At 37.0% G+C, this 20,030-nt stretch overlaps 1 protein-coding gene across 2 annotated transcripts in view; it reads left to right on the forward strand.

Moving 5' to 3' along the window:
• Positions 1-19,336, forward strand: part of LOC120424506 (beta-alanine transporter-like) — a 38,018-nt gene extending 18,682 nt beyond the window's left edge. Inside the window, exons 1-6 of one of the 2 annotated variants that reach the window (XM_039588658.2) lie at positions 2,040-2,204; positions 9,017-9,299; positions 9,400-9,515; positions 10,156-10,318; positions 18,924-19,100; positions 19,163-19,336. In XM_039588658.2, coding sequence (XP_039444592.1) covers positions 9,067-9,299; positions 9,400-9,515; positions 10,156-10,318; positions 18,924-19,100; positions 19,163-19,316 — 843 coding nt within the window. In that variant the 5' untranslated portion in view covers positions 2,040-2,204; positions 9,017-9,066 and the 3' untranslated portion in view covers positions 19,317-19,336. Of the gene's footprint in view, positions 1-2,039; positions 2,205-9,016; positions 9,300-9,399; positions 9,516-10,155; positions 10,319-18,923; positions 19,101-19,162 lie in introns of those variants that run through there. The other variant, XM_039588657.2, reaches the window with a different exon arrangement.
• The last annotated feature ends 694 nt before the right edge of the window (positions 19,337-20,030 follow it).

A 20,030-nucleotide genomic window follows, 5' to 3' on the forward strand; every position in this document is an offset into this window, starting at 1 on the left:
TAAAAGTTGTGATAAAGTTATCACACATTTTTTTTGTTTGCAAAAATGTTATCACTGTGACTTGTGACTTTCAAGTGAGTGCTATTTATTCGAGTTTGAGGCACGTTTTTGCTCATGTATAATCTGTTTCCATCAATTCCGTCATTGCGTTATACAACAATTTTTCTTTAAAAAAGAAAAAAAACTTGTAAAGTGTTCACGTGGTTTATGGATAGCCCCCTAATAACATTGTTGTCAAAGGTAATAATTAAAACTAACCTAATCCACCTATGTGGTTGGTCTTTTCCTCACTCTTTACTTACAATTGGAGATTCGATGGGTTTGGACACAAATGTCATCTAGTTTTTCTTAAAATCCCTAATAAAAAAGAACACAAATATCACTTAAGTGGTCATAACTTGAGACAGGGTTGCCAGATCATCAATGTTTTGGACTCGTTGGAATGGTCTTACCAACGATGTATAACATGATGGTATTTGAATCAATTTATGAAAATTTGAGAACTTTTGAAAAAATAAGGTATTTTGTGAATTTTGAAACTTTAACTTATGATTAAACATATACCGTAAACCGGGGTGATTTTGATAGGATTTCAATTTATTTTTGGAACATTTTCCATCCGGTAAGGTTTTTCTCAAGATTATTATTTTTAAAAAATGAACTGTGGTAAACCACACAAAGTCCATGCACTATTTTTGAAAAAAAGTTTTTTCAATAGTGTTTAGAAAAAAAGTTACGTTAAAAATTCTTAGTTCCGGGGTGACTTTGTTAGTTATAATTTCTCATGTAAAAATCAGATTTAAGGTGTTCAAATTTCATTTTTACGTCAAATGTACCATCACTAAGGTAGCTGATATAGTTTTTAAGAAAAAAAAATCAATGTGTACATTTAGTTAACTATGTTTATAAGCTTTTTTTTTACATATAAATTTTAGGTAAAATTGCAAAATAGTCGAAATTTTTCCTGAAATTCGTTAAAACTAGTTTTGTTTATAAACTTATTTATTAATATTGCATTTTAAACTGATTTAAAAGCACGAATCACAAGTTTTCAAGTTTTTGGCTTTTGGCTTTTGGCTTTTGGCTTTTGGCTTTTGGCTTTTGGCTTTTGGCTTTTGGCTTTTGGCTTTTGGCTTTTGGCTTTTGGCTTTTGGCTTTTGGCTTTTGGCTTTTGGCTTTTGGCTTTTGGCTTTTGGCTTTTGGCTTTTGGCTTTTGATTTTGTTTTTGTTTTTGATCAGGTTCAGACTAAGATTTGTCGGCTAAGTCGGCTTTTTTAAGAGTTCAAAGGTCTGACTGAAGTGGCTGACTAACCAAGTTTGAGTTATCAACAAATTAGCGCAGACTTCAAGAACGTAAACAAAAACAATGCGTTGAGAAGATTAGCAAGAACATTGCCGGTTTTGATTCCATGTTCAACGATCCAAAACGATTTTTTTTTTGTAAATCGTAAACAAGGTTTTTCACACAGAAGTCGCTTTGCCGAAAATGAAGTGATCCCTGGCGATCAAGTCCATCAAAACAAACGATTTACCACCCGTCGCCCGTTGTTCGGTGACCGTTGGATTAGGTTGAATTAAGTAATTGGCCATGACATTCTGGAGGATTGCTAGGGTGATTCAGTTGAACTACTAAGCTACATCGAGAAATTTAATCCGAGTCACCCTAACCACGATGATCGCGTTGTTTGTCTTGATTTTGCGCAAAGTACTTACTAACGGTGGACCAATTTACTCTCTTCTGTATTATCATCAGGGGCACTTCGTGTGTATGTTACTATCAGGAAGAAACTTACAGAAGAAACTACATAGTGGATGTAGAACGCATCGTTAGGCTGGTTCAAGATGTTCGCCCGGCCAAGATCTCCCCCAACCCCGTTGATGAGCCATCTTATCAAGTTCACAGAAGAGACAGAAGAGCTCTAATGATTTGTGGCGCGGGTTTCGTGTAGATTTAACTGCCCCACACAGGCAGGCAGGCCTAACAAGATAATGGACATTGCCATCGGAATGGGAAGTCTTGCGGACCACAAACGGTGCGGCAGGTCGCACAGATTAGGTTTGGCCGCGATCGCGATCGTTTCTCCGCGGCGGAGTTCTGGTGCTCTGGTGCACGCGATAGTGACGAGATGCTGGAAAGTTTCCAGTAATTCTAGCCATCATCTGTGGATTACGTTGGACGTTGGACGGGTGGGAGTTTCCGGAAGGTTTGTCAACCGTGACTTGGCGCGCGGAAAATTGTTGTGCAATTGAGTCGGTGCCGTTGGAAGTGATTGAGTTTGATGTGATTTAGGAAAAATCTGTTTGACCTGAATGTTGAAAATTAACCCAAATTTTAAGTGATAACATTAAAAAGTTAAAAGTTGATTATTACTAGTGAGTCATTCAAAGTTTAAAAATTTGTGGAACAGTTAAATTCTTCGACAAAACTATGAGTTAAACAAATCTGATTTATATGAAGCACCAATCTCAATTTGAAAAAGAAAGTTTTAGAAGGGTCAGGAATCCGAGGTCCGTTTTCGCTATCTCGTTATGGTATGACTGTAAGACCCCTTCGATAGTGTTTATTCCAACTGCCCAACCTACGGCCTGCGGGCCAGATCCGACCCACGAAGCCATTTCATCAGGCCCACGACGGCTTTGAAAATTGTTTAATGACTTGCCGTTCAGATGCTTCAAAAAATTAAATATGTTTATTCAATGCAATGAAACATATAAATGTGTTGTTGATTTTCTATGGAATATTTTTTTTTAAGTTTTCAATAATGTTGTCTAAAAGTTTCATTGATTTTCTTTTCAATTAATGCCAATAAAAATGATGATAAAAAAAACTCTGAAAAATATTTGCAACGGCTTTATTTGAATATAAAAAAGCAAAAAGCATTCATTGAAAATTTAATCTAACCAATTCTGAAAATTTTCGGCTATAAACCTTCTTAAATAACTTCATTAAATTTAAGAAGACTTCAGAAGCTTAAATTTTGTGAAAAGGAGTTTTTTCCAATGTCATCTAATAAGCTCTTATTTTTCAACTCGCGATACCTCAGAAACTATTGGTTTGAATTTTAGTGTGAAAAAAACCTTTGTGAAATTATCTGTTCTTCTCAATAAAAATAAATGAAATTAAAGAATCAAGAAAAACTTTTGGAAAAGGCTTAAAACAACTTTTTTTGTTGAAATCATGGCTCCGGTACCAGATAATGCACCATGCTAAACTCTAGCGCATAATATGCCTTTTTCAGTTCTTTAAAAAATATGGCAACATCCATAAACCACGTAGACATTTTTTTTAATCTCAACGCCCCCTGCCACCCCCTTTCTTGGACAGTTGTCTACAAAAAAAAAAAATGTAATGAGCGTGGAAAATCGCCATTCCTCTCTCCCCCTCCCCTCTTTCCTCCTAAAGTCCACGTGGTTTATGGATGGTCCCTATGAAAAATCGAAAATATTTAACAATATATATTTTGGGAATTCAACCTTTTGTATTTTTTTCCGTGTACCCATTTTTTCTGAAAGGTCCCAATCACTACAACTTTACCGTAGACACCAAATCGATCGGAATTCCCTTCTCAAGATTTTCGAATATTTGCATGCCCATTTTGTATTAGCAACCCGCAAAATTTTGGCTTCTTTTGACATGAAGAATGCATAGAAAAAAATTGATTCGAATAAAAAATATACAAAAAAGTCGATTTGCGGAAATGTAAAGAATTAGGTACTCTACTGTTATATTTGGTGATGATAGGTTATCCATTTTAACAATATACACGGAGAGACTGGCCGGGGCAAATCTAAGAAAATCTTGGTTAATTTAAATGGGTTAATTTTTTACACAGCTTTTTTTCAACAATCGATTGTTGATTTTGTTAACCTGAAATTGCTGACCACCAGTAACTAAAATTAACTAAAAAAATAGCTGGAATTGCAATTTTTGTTGGTTAAATGGCCGAAAAAAATTCTAGCAGCCTACTGCTAGAATATTTTTTTCCCCTTGCATGCGTATCGCCCGGTTGCCACATTGCTTGAGCAGTGTCTGCGTCTCTTCTGGAAAAAATCTGTATTAATTATGTTGCTGCATCATTTTGTCTCGACAAAGATTTACACGAACTTTTTACTGAAATATATAACTCATGAGACTTTTCTCCTTTATTTTGGAGAGTTGGTAAAAAAAAGAATTGAAAATTGCTGTTCAAGTAAAATCAATAATTATAAAAAAAATAAATGAAAAAAAAAAAACTCTTAAATTAATTTGTAAATACAACCTTAAATACAACATGAATGTGAGGAAGGCACCAACCACCTTAAGGTGGATTAAGTAAGGTTTTTTTTCGTTGTATCAACCGAAATATTTTTGTATGCAGCAAATTATTAGTGATTTATAACAAAACATTTCTTAATTAGACATAATTTATGTAAGTGTTGATATATATTTTCTTTAATTATCTAACGATATAGGCTGGGCCGAATTTCGAGCTACATTTTAACTAATGTCTTACTTGAATACAGAAAAATATTCGTACATGTAGTCAATAATTAGCTGTTGTTAGCAATATTTTTATTGAATTTGCAGTAAATTGTGTAATAATGCCTCACAAATTAATGCTGAGTGTTTTAATTTTCGCATTTATTCTGCCTAAAAATTTAACGTTTTGTACTAATTTGATTTTTTTTTGCATTAAGTTGTTAAATTGCTGTTAAAAGGAATCAAAACAAAACATTTTTTAACTGTTGTTATAAAACATGTAAAGTTTGACTAATGTTTAAAAAAATTACGTTGCGCATTAATCTAAAAAAATAGCAAAATTTTCACCAAGTTTTAAGCTTATATTTTTATTATGTTGTATAAAATTAAGTGTTGTATTCACTTACCATCACTGTGAAATCATCCGATAAGTCATCATCATCTACAACGGTCTCAGGTTTAGTTATTTTTCTTGTGGTGGGACACAGAATTTTCACCAAAGTGAACCTTTTGCTGCAAATAGACATGTGAAATTTATCAGTAATTTAATACAAAATTCTTAATTTCGGCTATATACTGAAAAAGAACGTAAATAAATGTTATTATAAATGAAATAAATATTTTTATTTTTTTTAATTTTTTTTACCAAGCTTGCATTATTTTAACAATTACTTTAACACTCAAACGGTCGGGTAGTCATTTGACCCCTATTTTTTTTCTTAAAAATCTCATAACTTTTGGTAGAATTGACCAAATTGGATGCTTCCGGTTGCAAAAGATCCAGATTTGCCTATATTTTGAACTGTCAGATGGGGGACAAATATGGTCCATTTTCACCGGAGATATTCCGGATTCCGTTGGGGTACCTCGGCCTTCCTATTTGGGGTTTTGGTCAATAGAACAAAAACCACTTCACAGAATAATGCCGGAAATGATGCAAAGCTACAAGGCATCATTCTAATATATCATCCAGCAAAAATAATTGACATTTTTAAGTACTACGGGGCACCGGAACCGGTTCCATTTGGGCACCAATCGACATCAACTCAGTGAATCGTTTCCGGTTGGAACCTGTTTCGGTGCCCCAAGGTCTTGACCATGCCATGCATCTATGCAGGATGATGTATTAGAATGATGTCTTGAAGTTTTGCATCATTTCCGGCATTGTTCTGTGCAATGGTTTTTGTTTTATTGACCAAAACCCCAAATAGGAGGGCCGAGGTACCCCAACGGAATCCGGAATATCTCCGGTAAAAGTGGACCATATTTGTCCCCCATCTGACAGTTCAAAATATAGACAAATCTGGATCTTTTGCAACCGGAAGCATCCAATTTGGTCAATTCTATCAAAAGTTATGAGATTTTTAAGAAAAAAAAATAGGGGTCAAATGACTACCCGAGCGTTTGAGTGTTAAGCAACACACTTTCACTGCGTTTGATTCAATTTATTCAACGTACTCCGATTCCTTTAAAAAAAAATTTTGAGTTTAACTTACTAGTTTATTGAGCAGTCGTTTTGCAACAAAACTTTCAAGATAATAATTATCTTCTTTTAAATATTTTATACATTTTTATTGTTTGATATTTTACTTCATTTCTATTTTTTATGTTGTCATGTGTACGCATTTCTATGTATTTTATAATTGATGATTCTGAAAAAAGGACTGGTTCATTAAGATTTTATTCGTCGTAAGCACGAAGCTTTTTAATGATAAAGTTTTCTAATAAGAATCACATAATATAAATTATGCACGGAGAAAAAAGAGTTCCCAAAATCGTGAACAAGCGTTCATGAAAATGCGAACCTCGAACAAAGTGTTCAAATCCCATGGTACGATTTTGAAAAACGTACCATGAAATTTGAACACTTTGTTCGTGGTTCCCATTTTCATGAACGCTTGTTCACGATTTTGGGAACTCTTTTTTCTCCGTGTGGTGCAAAAATAAACCCATACTTACTTGGATTAACCAACATTTTGTTTAATTTGCCCGGGCTGCTCTATCCGTTAAGAGTTGGCCCGCATCTCCCTTCTACTGCCTTCTTTTCCATCAAACATTCTTATAACGTGTTCAACTCACTCACATTAGAGGTCCTCATTGCGAAGGTCGTCCTCTTGCACTTCATAGTTTATCACCTGCAAAGAAATCATCAACAAACCTACTCACCAATTCCACCTCCCCAGTTGCAACACTTTGATTTGCCACTTCAACATTAACCAAATAGTGTAATTTTCACCTTTCACATCCTCTCACTTCATAATAAACAACACAAACTCAACAAATCGACCGATCTCGTTCGAATCCTGACTTCAAATGACAGACGTAAACAAACCCAAGTTCGTCTTTTATATATTTAACCAATTGTTAATTATATTCAACCAACAATTTTTTTGATTTTCCTAAAATCAAAGCTACACAGTCGAGCACGTTCATTCGAGTTCGGGAAATCTGTTAGCTTTTTATCTTTAGCATTTTCAACAAACAGGTTATTAAATTAATACTGAATTTTGGTTAATTCAAATGAAAATTGGCAGTGACAAGTATGTTTTTGTTAAAATTTACGAAAGTAAAAGAAACAATTTTAATTGTTAAAATTTCTGGGCACTGTCTCTCCGTGTAGAATTTCTGTAAAAGAAGGTGTTTTGAAAACGGTATTGCAATACGTATATTTTTATAAAAAATAAAAATCGATCGATTTGGTGTCTTCGGCAAAGTTGTCGGTTTTTAATGAAACTTTTCAGAAAAAATAGGTACAAAGAAATTTTTTTTTTCGCACTCTCATTTGACTGTTTATCGATGAATTTACTCTCAAAATTGTTTGATTTGTTTTAGAGGACTTTAAAAAAGGCATCTCATGGTCTTCTTGTACCAATGTTATGTATTTAAAAAAAAAGATTTTTGGAACATTTTAAAATATTGAACAATAAAATTTCAAAAAACAATTCAGTAATTCACTACTAACTCACACAAAATCGGGAAAGTTGCCCCGATCTCTCTTCGATTTGCGTGAAACTTTGTCTTAAAGGGTAACTTTTGTCCCTGATCACGAATCCGAGGTCCGTTTTTTGATATCTCGTGACGGAGGGGCGGTACGACCACTTTCATTTTTAACATGTGAAAAAAGAGGTGTTTTTCAATAATTTGCAGCCTGAAACGGTGATGAGATAGAAATTTTGTGTCAAAGGGGCTTTTATGTAAAATTGTACGCCCATTTTGGTGGCGTACTCAGAATTCCAAAAAAATGCATTTTTCATCGAAAAAAACTCTGTTTTTTTTAAATCTGCCATTTTTCGTTACCTGATTGTAAAAAATATTGGAACATGTCGTTTTAAGGGAAATTTAATGTACTTTTCGAATCTACATTAACTCAAAAGGGTCATTTTTTCATATAGAACAAAATTTTCATTTTAAAATTTCGTGTTTTATGCAATTGCTGGTTGCTGGTATACAGACTCTAAATTTTGTAAAAATTAGTTTTTTACAGTGTGATTAACTAGCCCTCTTTTCTCATCTCGCGATATATTGGAAACTAATGGTTCGATTTCTATTTCTTAAAATGAGTCAAGCAAAACAGCTGATGATTTGAAATAAAAATGTTTAAATTCATTTTCAATTGGAAATTTGATTTAACTTCTGTTATGTTTCTTGAATTTTTCGTTCGAAATAATTTTATGTTATTTCCAGAAATTTTTTTTTTACTTAAATTAATAACTCTGATACTAAATTTCGCACCATTTAAATTTAAGTACAAAAGATGCCTTTTCATTCCCTTAAAAAAATCGAAAAAAAATCGTATTTTGAGTATTAAACTTTTAGTGATAAAAAGTCAAATAAAAAAAATTGATTTTTTTCGAGTACCCTTTTTTGCTGAAGCTGTAATTTAAATTTTTTAACTTTTGCATTTTTTTTTTGCCCCCCCCCCCCCCTCGACTTTTACCGAGGAGGAGAAGTTTTTTTTATGAGTGTAGAAATGTTTCACAAAGTTATTGCATCCTTCACAAGTGATCGTAATTTATGAAAATGTTTATATAAAAAGAGCTGATTTTTTTTTATTTTTTCGATCAGTTTCTCTTAGTGTTCACATTTTTTACTCAATCGTGTACTTTAGGTAGATTTTTGCATTATTATTATTATTATTTGTTTATTTTTCATGTAATATAAGGCACGTGCCTTTTAATTCATTACATTGTGGCGGGAATTCACTTAGTGATGGAGTAATTCAATTTCACTTAACTTAAATAAATTAATGCTAATTTCGGTTTTTCATGTACTTTAGGTAGATTTTTGCATTACTTGAATGTAAAGATTTTTTTTTCTAAAAATCCTTGATTTTAGAAAAAAAAAATCTGCATGCTTTAACATTACTCTAGGCAAAATAATCGTTAAAAATGTTATTGCAGATTTGATTCGGTAACTTAAAACTAAGATCGATATTTTTTCATAAAATCATAACTCTGGTACTTAAATAGACGCCATTCATAATTCTGGAGCAAAGGAAGAAACAAATCGAAGATTTTGATAGCAATATTTGTACATTATGATTTCTAATTTACACAGAAAATCACCAACAAATCCTCCACCAAAACCCTTAAACCACCCTCACAACCATGGAAACGGACGACGCCGCCTTCGACGGGATCCTGGAGAAGGTGGGCAACGATGGCCGCTTCCAGCGGCGGTTCAACGTGATCTTCAACGTCGGCGCGATCATGTTCGCCTCGATGTCCTACATGAGCATCATTCTGGCGCTGAACAAACCACCCCACAACTGTCACGTGCCCGGCATGGAGCGGTTCAACATCAGCGACGTGGACGCGTGGCGCAATTTGACGCTGCCCAAGTGAGTTGAAGTGTGCGGTCAGGCCTACTGTGTAAAGTTTGCCACAGCGATGATTCGTTGAAAAAAACAAAAACAAATTTCTCTCTCTTTAATCCTACAGAGAAACCGACAACAAGGGCGTCCTGAGCTTCAGCAAATGCAAAATGTACAACCTGACCGAGGACCACTTCAAGGTGCACTACAGCGAGTGGTCCTTCCAGGAGAAGGATGAAATCGGTAAGTGAAATGTATTTCAGTTTTGCTTTCTTTGAAGGAATTACGATTGCAAAAAAATATATGAATAAACGAAACTGCTTACCCAAGCCTTCCATGAAGAACCATCGCTCCAAGAATCCGTTTAATTTGCATAAACATTGTGTTGACGGAAAACACCATCTTTTGGGTAAGAGGATGAGATTTTTTCTCCTCCAACCCGGGCTGTGTTATTTTTATTTCGATAGCGGTTTTTCTCAAGACTTTGCTCAAAAAGTGACTTCCAGAAAGAGTCTCTTCTCCGCTCAAAAACGACGACGCCGCGGATAAACTTGATGGAAACTATACAAACACTCGTGGACGGAGATTGTAGATAGAGCATTTCAAAGAAATTTTTCCCTCGATTACGGAATGTTTGCTCGGGAGGGATTTTTACAATCTCTTTGCTGATGTTGCCTTTTTTTCAACCCACCGCCGCCCGTCCCAAACTGGATTATCATGCAAACGATGAATGTAAAACCCCTTTTTGGTGCGGCTCATCTGCTCAAGCTTTTATGGCTGTTTATTGGAATGTTTACAGCAACACTTTGGCAAATTGATTTTCCCAGCGAGGGTTCTTCGGTGGAAAACTATCAAATTTACTAAAATTTTACATTTTTTACAGCTTGCGTCCACGGTTACGACTACGATCGGACGTACTACGATCGAACCCCAATCACCGAGAACGACTGGGTGTGTGACCTGGGCCAGCGGGAAACCAACATCTTCATGTACAACCGATTTGGCGAGCTCGTGGGGACGTTCATCTTTGGCCAGCTGGGAGACACGTGAGTACTTTTTTTTATAATCTACACCAAGCATGAAACTCACCTTTACGTAGAAAAAAAAAAACCTTCAAATCGGACAGAAAATAGAAGGGTACGAAACGGGATTTGAAGCGTGCGCTTGATTTGCCAGGATTGTTCTTTTGATGGTAAATTGTTGCTATTCAAACAGTCGTGGAAACTCTCGGGAGAAAGGTGGTGGGCTTCCTGACTGGAAGGATGTAAAGCAGAAAAAAACATCTTTATTCAAAATTCTTGTGAAATGTTAGCTTTTATCCAATTATACATTATTTTGTATGTATCTTTTTTTCTGTTTAGATTGATTTAAAATTAGAATTAGTTTTAAATTTATTCTTGTTTAAAAATTCAAATCAAAACAAAGAACCACATCTTACAGAGAAAACAATTTTTATATTTTCTTGTATTTTGTATTGAGATTACAAAGACACAAAACATAAATTAATAATGGTAACATGAATTTTGTGAATTAATTTGCTTTAGCAAATCCCATCTATTGACTACGATAATAGTAGAACTCCAATCAAAACCTAAATTCACCAAAAATCAATTTGCCATCCAATTTTTGATCTTCAAAAAAACATTGAAAAGAAAAACACTCTTAAAATTTTAGATAGATTCAGGAATGAAAGTTAGACTTTTGTGTGTGACTTTTCCAATGTTCAAAATCCATTTTTTAAGGGGTCAACCTTAGAGCAGTTCTCTACTGAATCGGTATTTTTTCTTTAATTTTAATTTTTGTATTTTTTAATCCGGCTGAAACTTTTTTGGTGCCTTCGGTATGCCCAAAAAAGCCATTTTGCATCATTAGCTTGTCCTTTTAACTTTCCATACAAATTTGGCAACTGTCCATACAAAAACGATTTATAAAAATTCGAAAATCTGTATATTTGGAAGGAATTTTTTGATCGATTTGGTGTCTTCGTGTGGATCAATCGGACCGCGCACTGGACTCACAATCCGGAGGTCGCTGGTTCGAATCCCGCGGCGGGCGCTCTAAAATTCTTTGTGTAAATATGGGTACTCGGCGCCGTCGCTCCAAGGCGGCGAAGTCCTTGTAGAAAGGAAGACACTAGTGGTTGGTACTAGCAATGGTGACCGACAGCTATAAAGTCAACCTCGTTTTTTGGTGTCTTCGGCAAAGTTGTAGGTATGGATAAGGACTACACTGAAAAATGATACACGTTAAAAAAAATCGGTTATTTTTAATTTCACTTTTGTCAATAAAACTTGATTTGCATTCTCCCCCGCCTTGAGGCACATCTGCCTCAAACCACCAACTCCACCAGCTGCTACGATCTTCTTCGTCGTGTGTTTGATCTTGAGCTGCAATCCCTTGCCTTCGCCAGCGCTCGCCGTTTGATGGTGTGTCCAGTTTCCGATCCGCTCGACCTTGAGTAGGTGCCGGATGTGGCCACGAATCCACAGTTGCTTGAACGAGAACGTGGCGTCCCTGAAGCGTGACCGTGTGACGTAACCTCCAACGTCCTCAAACCTTCTCGTCGATTCAGTGTCGACCAGCGCTTGATCTCCTTCCATTTCCGTGAATCTCTCGTCGTTGATGTTGTGCTTTGCTTTCTGGATCTTGACATCCGGTCCAACTGCGCGGACGCTGGATGTGTTGATAGATTGGATGCTTGGCAGACCAATCCAGACACAGACTCTGGAGTCCAGCGATGCTCGAGGAAGTGCCACGTCGATTCCCCGACAACTGACCGGTTCAGTCGGCAGTAAGTGCGCCTTCCGCTGTGCTCCCCGTGAACCCTGCGCCTCCACCATGTTGATGATTACCACCTCCACTTGTTCTGCAGCTGGGTGCACTACCTGATTTTGTGATGCATCGCCGTCTGTGAGTGCCATCTCTACACCCGTCGCGGACGTCTCCGGACCACCCTTACCTCCATTACAACTCAGCCGTACGGGGCTGATGGTCGACATCCCGATCGCCGGAAGTTGTTCCTTCTCGATTCCGTGAAAGGGACAGAGCTCGGCACAGGTCTTGGAGTCTAGTGATGCTTGGGGAAGAGCCACGTCGATTCCCCGAACACTGACAGCTTCAGTTGGCATAAGAGCCTTCCACTTTCCTCGCCTCGGTTCCTGCGCCACCGCCATGTTGATGGCAGCTCCATCCACTTCTTCCGGTTTGTTGTATTCTTGCGTTGTTGCCTTTTCCGACGATGCCTTCTCTACGCCTTCGGTGGGCGTCTCCGGACCATCTTCACCGCAATCACACGTCGCTTGACCAGGGTGGAAAGTCGCTACCCTGATGAACGAGTGATGTTTCTCCGGAAGCGGGGACCAATTCGACATCGGTTCGCCTTCTCGCGCCGAAACGGTTGTTGGGCCCGTAGCGGACGCACAAACTAACCGCTGTTTGCCATCTGGATCGCCACATCCCACGGTTCCAGACCGGCTGTCGCTTGTTGTTGTTGGACCCGAGAGGGGTGCGCAACTCGACACCTCAGCGCTGCCATTCGGATCACCTGGAATGGTTCCGAACTGGCCGACGATCGCTGCGTCCACTTTTTTGCAAAACTGCCGGATCTCGTCTAGCAGACTGCCGCTGCTCGATTTCCGGGTAACTGCTCGAACCGGGGTTGTGTTGATGATGTGGAATTCGAGCAGTTCCTTGGCCGCTTGGTAGGCCGTGAAAAACTCCACCGATTTGTTCTGCTCAGCGGCAACTGCTTTCGGGTCGTCTAGCAATTCCTCGATGCTCTGCTGCGTCCGCCGGAACTTCCCAGCAAGCTCCTGGAGCCGTTCGAGCCGTTCCGTTGCCTCGCTGAAGGACGCCTTCCGTACAGCGAGTTTCCCGGCTGCCACCAGCTCCCCACTCACGCGGACCAAGCAAACCTTTCGAAGGTGTTCCAGCTTGTCCATGCTGACAGGTTCGCGAAACCCATCCGGCGACGAAGGAACGCGAGAAATCCCGAGGAAAGAAAAGACGACCGCGGTTACTACTAACCTAAACTAATGTTTATTTGCGTCCTTTCCGTTTGAGTGATGAATAAGAATGAGCCTCTTGCGCGCGAACTGTCAAATGCGCAGGGTTGCCAAATTGCCAGATGGGAGAGTTGCTCTAAAGCACCCGAACAGAATCAATACAGATTTTTTCAAAAAATCGAAATATTTATCGCAAAAAATTTTCAACTTAATTTTTCGATGTAAAATCGAATTTGAAATGAAATTTTGATAAAGTGCACCGTTTTCAAGTTATAGCCATTTTAAGGTAACTTTTAGGTAACCTTCCTCACCTTACTGAGGAAAGGCTATAAAATCACTCGAAAAATGAACTTATTAATTTGACCTCGTAGACCCACCTTCACGTATACATATCGACTCAGAATCATGTTCTGAGCAAATGTCTGTGTGGATGTGTGTAGGTTGGTGGACAAAAAAATTGTCACTCGATCATCTCTGGACTGGATGAACGGATTTTGACCGTATTAGTCTCATTCGATCCGTCTTGGGGTCCTATAGGTCTCTATTTAAAATCAGCAAGTTTAGTTAAGTACTTCAAAAGTTATGCTTAAAAAAACGATTTTGGCGTATGCCCGGAAGATGGTTAAAAGGGTGGTTTTTGCAAGAAAACCTATTATGTTATACATGTTCTGAAAGGTATTGAAAAGACCTTTTCAATGAGTACAAAACATTGAAGATCTGACAATTCTATCCAAAGTTATTAGCACTTAAGTGTTACTTATACACTTTTTGGAGGCCGGATCTCAGATATTTCATCATGCGATCTGTCGTTAGTTAGATAATCGAAAGACCTTCCAAATGAACCTAGCACATCGAGGATCCGACAACCTTATCAAAAGTTATTAGCACTTAAGTGTTTTTTATACACTTTTTGGAGGCCGAGTTTCGGATTTTGTGATAGAAATATTGTCTGAATCTTTCATGAAAACTATCGTCGGATAGGTTTTTTATCAGACCTTGCCGATAATCAGAAATATTGAAGGTCTGCGAACCCTATCAAAAGAAATGAGTTATAAAGTTGATTTGTTAAACATGTTAAGGGGGAATGTTGCTTTTTTTTACTGAATGTTTTGACTTTATGAATGTGAGGAAGGCACCAACCACCTAAAGGTGCGCATGTTTGCCCAATCTTTAAAAACATATTTGTGAAAAGCTGAGAAAATTCAGTATATTTTGCTTTTTTGAACTTTGTTGATACGACCCCTAGTTGCTGAGATATTGTTTTCGAAAAGATCGGAAATTTCACGAATGTTTCATATTTTAACATTGTAAATCGGACCATCAGTTGTGAAATATCGTCATTAGAAAATGGTGGGTTGTTTGGGTGAGAAAACATCAATTTTCCTGTTTTTAAACCTATGCATGGCAATATCTCAGCAATTAAGGGTCGTATTAACATAGTATAGAGAATTTTCTCAGCTTTTCAAAAATATTTTGTTCAAAAGTGGGCAAACATGGGCATCAATTTTAAAAATGAATAACTGTGACTATTTAAAAAAAAAAGTTACCTTAAAATGGCTATAACTTGAAAACGGTGCACTTTATCAAGAAAAATTTTTGCGATCATTTTTTTGAAAAAATCTGTATTGATTTTAAAAATTATAACTCGGTCAAAAAATGTTTGCCCAAATTTCTGAAAAATGGCATTTGATGTCCTCTAAAACATATCAGAAAATAAAAAAATAAAAATAGCGTTTTTTTGCAAATCAAGTTTTAGTGACAAAAAGTAAAATAAAAAATCACCAAATTTTATTTTACCGTATATAATTTTTTTTAGTGTAGTCCTTATCCATATCTACAACTTTGCCGAAGACACCAAATCGATCATAAAATTAGCATAGCATAGCATTGGTGTCTACCCGTAGTTGCTACTCTGTTATTGACTAGGACCTCCGAAAATTGCTCCGTGGACCACAGATTAAGGGTAGGAACCAACCATCACCACTTCGCAACTTTCAAATGTCTCTATCATGCTAGTCAATCACAGTGCCGGCCACGACCAGTGGTAAGACACGGGGAAGTGGATGGGATTTTTAGTCCGATACTTGAGTGATGAAGACCGCTAAATTGGCTGCGTCTTCGACAAAGTATCACGTGAGATTTGAGGGGGTTAGGAAGATGGATGTGAAGCCAATTCCAATTCTGTTCACCAAGCTTTTTTTGGTGAATTCTGGTCGTGTTGAAAGTTCAATATTCGCCTAACGAGTGTGCAACCAGTAAAGTTCTTGAATTCAACTTTGCATTCAATATTTGCATTGTCCTGTTCTTAGGTTCACAGATTCCAATCAAGTTTCTTGGATTCTTATAGCATTCTTAATCCTTCTAGTCAACTAAGCCTCGATGGTCTGGTGGTTAGCATTTTTGTCTGCTGATCCAAAGGACGGGAACCCCGCTGCGAGCTAATGCATTTTTCGTTCATATCCAAGTGTTCAGAATTCCATCTTTCCATAAATTCTCGACAGGAGCAGATGAGAATCGAACCCAGATCCTTCCGCTTACAAAGTGAACAGCGCAACCATTCAGCCACGCCTACCCCTTAGCCACCAAATCGATCAAAAAATTCCTTCAAAAGATACAGATTTTTTAATTTTCATACATCATTTTTGTTTTGTATGGACAGCTGCCAAATTTGTATTGAAAATTATATGAACGAATTAATGATGCAAATTTGCTTCTTTGGGCATACCGTAGGCACCAACAAAGTTTCAGCTGGATTAAAAAATACAAAAAAAAATCAAACGACCGAAATCTCAGAGAATTGCTCCTAAGCTAAATTTGTTTTACTAACATTTCCTATATTTATTGTAAAAATAAGTATGCAGTTTTTTTAATGCCCCAGAGTATGTATTATGCATTGTTTTACATTTAAAATGATAATAGTTTCATTCTATAGCAGAATGAAAAACAGTAAACAATATGGATGATAAATGGTGGTAATAAGCCAAATAAAAAAAAAGTTAAATGAACCTAGAAAAACATAAAACAAGAAAAACTAAGTTTTTCGTCGAACAAAAACTGCTCCAAATTTCCCCCTGACAACGGAAAAAAATAAAATTTGAAATATAAAACACTGGAGTATTAACGTGAAGACTTCCTTGCAGATTTATGGAAATCGTCATTAATCAATGATTGCCAACTAGAACGTCAATGATTGTACCACAAAATTATATAAATTTTGAAACACTTTTGATTTAGACCAAAAATTCTTTCAGTGGCTTCAAGAAGGCAACAACCGGCACATGTTGATTCCTTTTAGTGAAGAAATTCGTTAAATTAAATTGAATACAGAATATTTTACAGTGATGATCAATTTTCATCGAAAATGATCAACGGCTTCACCTTAACGCTTTGGGAAATATTTCAGCTTTTAAAATTGTTATTAAAACATTGATTTGTTAAACGTTAATTTTGTATTAAAATATTTTTTTGAATTTTTTGATCAGGCCATATTTGTTAAATTGGTTCACCTATAGCTGTCCGTATAAAAATACTACGTAATTATTCGGCAATGTTATCTTTCATGGTAAAATTCGGATCCGTTTGGTGTCTTTGGTAAAGTTGCTCAGATCATTAAACAAAAAAAAATATAGTGCACGGAAACAAAATTTTTATAATTTTTGAATTTTCGTTTTGCTTTCCTCACTGAGGTAAGGATATAATCCTGCTCTAAAAAGGAACTTTTTATTAAAAGCTGGAAGACCCACCTTCATGTATACCTATCGACTCAGAATCGAAAACTGAACAAATGTCTGTGTGTGCGTGTATGTATGTGTGTATGTATGTATGTGCCAAAATTTTTGCCAAGTTTTCTCAGCACTCAATGAACCGATTTTGATCAAACTAGTTGCATAAGACTTGGTTGGTCGCTATTGAATTGTTTTGAAGTTTCGATAAGTAGTTCAAAAGTTATGTATAAAAATGTATTTTCACATACATCCGGATCTCAATCCTATGCATGTAAACGATGTCCGGATCTATCATCCAATCTGCAACGAAAAAAAATCGACAAAAGTTCGCAAAAAATAATTTGTTTATTTTATTTTTTGAATAAAAAAATACTCTTAGACTTTTTGAAAATATGAATTTTGGGACCACAGATCAGGAAAAGACTTAAAACATAAGGATTTCAGCGTAAACGACTCTGAAAAAAACCTGGAATCAATCAAGTTGTTGTAGGATGCTTGCATATTTTGCGAATAAAAAAAAAATAATAATAATAATAAAAATATTTTTTTTTTTTTAAAAGGTTTACTCGATTTTGCCCAATCCTAAGATGTAGCACAATAGATGCATTTTTTGGTTCTCTTAAAAATATGAAAAAAACGAAAATAAAACAAATTTTTTAGGGACATAAACTTTTGGTAATAAAAAGTCAAATAAGAAACCAATTATGACAAAAATCAAATCAAATTGTTTGCTCTGCAGCATTACCTTACCGTTCTCGATTGCGAGATTCCTTTGGATTTCGAGTCCAATTGCCTACCAGCGACTCCACTGAGGCAGGACCAAGGGAGACGACTTCTTCACCTGGACTGAGCTAACGACCTAAGCTCTAAGGTTAGACCGGGGCCAGCAATTCTTCCCCGTCCGACGGGAGGCTCTTGATCAGACAAATCTCGTCTCGAACATAAATTTGGTACAGAAACCAATTTCGAAAATATTTAACAATTTCTTTCAAATGTTGCCTTCTCTCTAGCCTTCGCAAATTAATCGATGATTAATTATTTTTATTGTTTTTTAAAAACTAGGTAATTTTGAAACACACCATTCATAAATTTCAGCTAACGTTCAACTGACACATTGAAATATCCCTCTCCTCGGGTTATTCGGAAATCCCTTCTGAAAAACAGCATCACTTCCGATTGACCATCGGTCGGCTCGACGCCTTCTATGATTCCCTTTTTTCCGGTGTGTCTGTACCATGGCTACAGATCAGCTCTTGTGTACAATGTATAGAACCAATTCGTAGACAATTTTCCTCTTCCTCTTGATTTTTTTTTGCAGCCACCAAACCACCAAACCACATTGTAAACGTTGAACTGTGTTGTCACAAGTCAGTTTTTGCCACACGTCATACGAATTTCTGTTTCAAGGCAATGCTTTTTTGTGATAAGCTAGCACAACGGCAACGATGGTGCCGAGAGCTGCCAGTCTCGTCGGACACATGCAATCCTAAAGTTCTTTATTTTTTCCACTCTCCACACCATGCTCTGTATTTGTTGCACCTCTAATCGAGTATGGTTAGTTTTGTGTGTCTGGGAAACGAGCATGGGAGGTTTTTCCACCAGCAGACTGTATTTTCCAAATTGAGGCTGGATTCGGCTTCCATTTTGTAGAAGGGATTTTTTTTTTTGTTGCTGCTGGTTTCGTTTTGCCTCCTGGTCTGAGCTGATCGTTTCGGAGGGATTTTCTATTTGAAGGGACCGGAAAACACTTTGAGCGTATGTGTACATTTCAATTAAATGCCCCATGTTTGGGTGGATTCCATTCCAGGTTGTTAAAAGGATTGTTTGGATTATACCTTTGCTATGGATTTCGAGAATCGATACAAAAATGATACTTCCAGGTAGCTGACTCTAATAAACCTCACCACTCTCTTCCACACCAGGTTGGGTCGTCGACCAGTGTTTTACTTCAGCGTGCTGATCATCACCGCCGGTCGCCTTATCTCGATGTTCACGGCCTCCTACTATCTGGTGTTCAGCATAGCGGCCGTTCTGGGATCACTCACGGCCAACTCGATCTTCCAGGCTCCCCTGATCATCGCGATGGAAATTTCGAAAAGGTAAGAATCTAGTTTTATTCCTCTTAAATTGTAAGTAAATTTAAACAAATCTTGATTTTCAGCGAACGCCGAGGATACATCTCCATGATGCAATGCATCGGCTGGACCGTGGGGCTTTGCATCCTGCCGATGGTGTTCTGGGCCACCCGGGACTGGTTCTGGGCGCTGATGTTCACCACCATTCCGATCTTCCTGTTTATCTTCATTCCGCAGTGAGTAATTAGTTGTACAGTGGACTCTCTCGTTGTCGATATGGAAGGGACCGTCGAGAGCGGGAGGTATCAAATTATAGAACGAAAAATCAAAGCATGCAAGCATGAAGCGACTGAAAAATTTATTGACAGCTGGAACAATATTGATATCGAGAAGATCGACAGCCATAGAGTCGACTGTATATTATCAACATTGGAAACAAATAAAGAATTCAATAAACTAATCAATTGGAGTTTTGAAAGTACAGTCGGCTATCTGGCTGTCGATCTTCTCGATATCAAACCTAAAGTAAATCTTTCCCTGTTCCTGAGGGGAACACCCGTGAAGAGTATCGGGGCCGGCATTTACAAAGCGGATTCAGTGACAGTTTATTAATCAACTTAATGTTAACATGCTCAGGTTATTGTTAACATTCCATAGGTTGTCTTCCTAAGGTGTCATGATAAGGTCCAGTTTGTGACGATCGAATCCAGAAGAGAAAAGATCACCAGTTGTGTTGAACCCCCCACTGTACTAAAAAGTTCTCGAATAATGTGGGCACTTAAATGAAATTGATGCACTTTTAAAGCAGGTTGATAGCCTGAAAGCAAACTGTAAATTATATCGAATGACAAATTCCCAGTTATTTGAAACATTTTGATGAATCACCCACTTTCTGTAAAAAAAAAATAAAACAAATGTGATAAGTTTGATGGTTACATAAATTATAATTAGTTG

Source organism: Culex pipiens, chromosome 1, assembly GCF_016801865.2.
Source record: "Culex pipiens pallens isolate TS chromosome 1, TS_CPP_V2, whole genome shotgun sequence".
Lineage (NCBI taxonomy): Eukaryota > Metazoa > Arthropoda > Insecta > Diptera > Culicidae > Culex > Culex pipiens.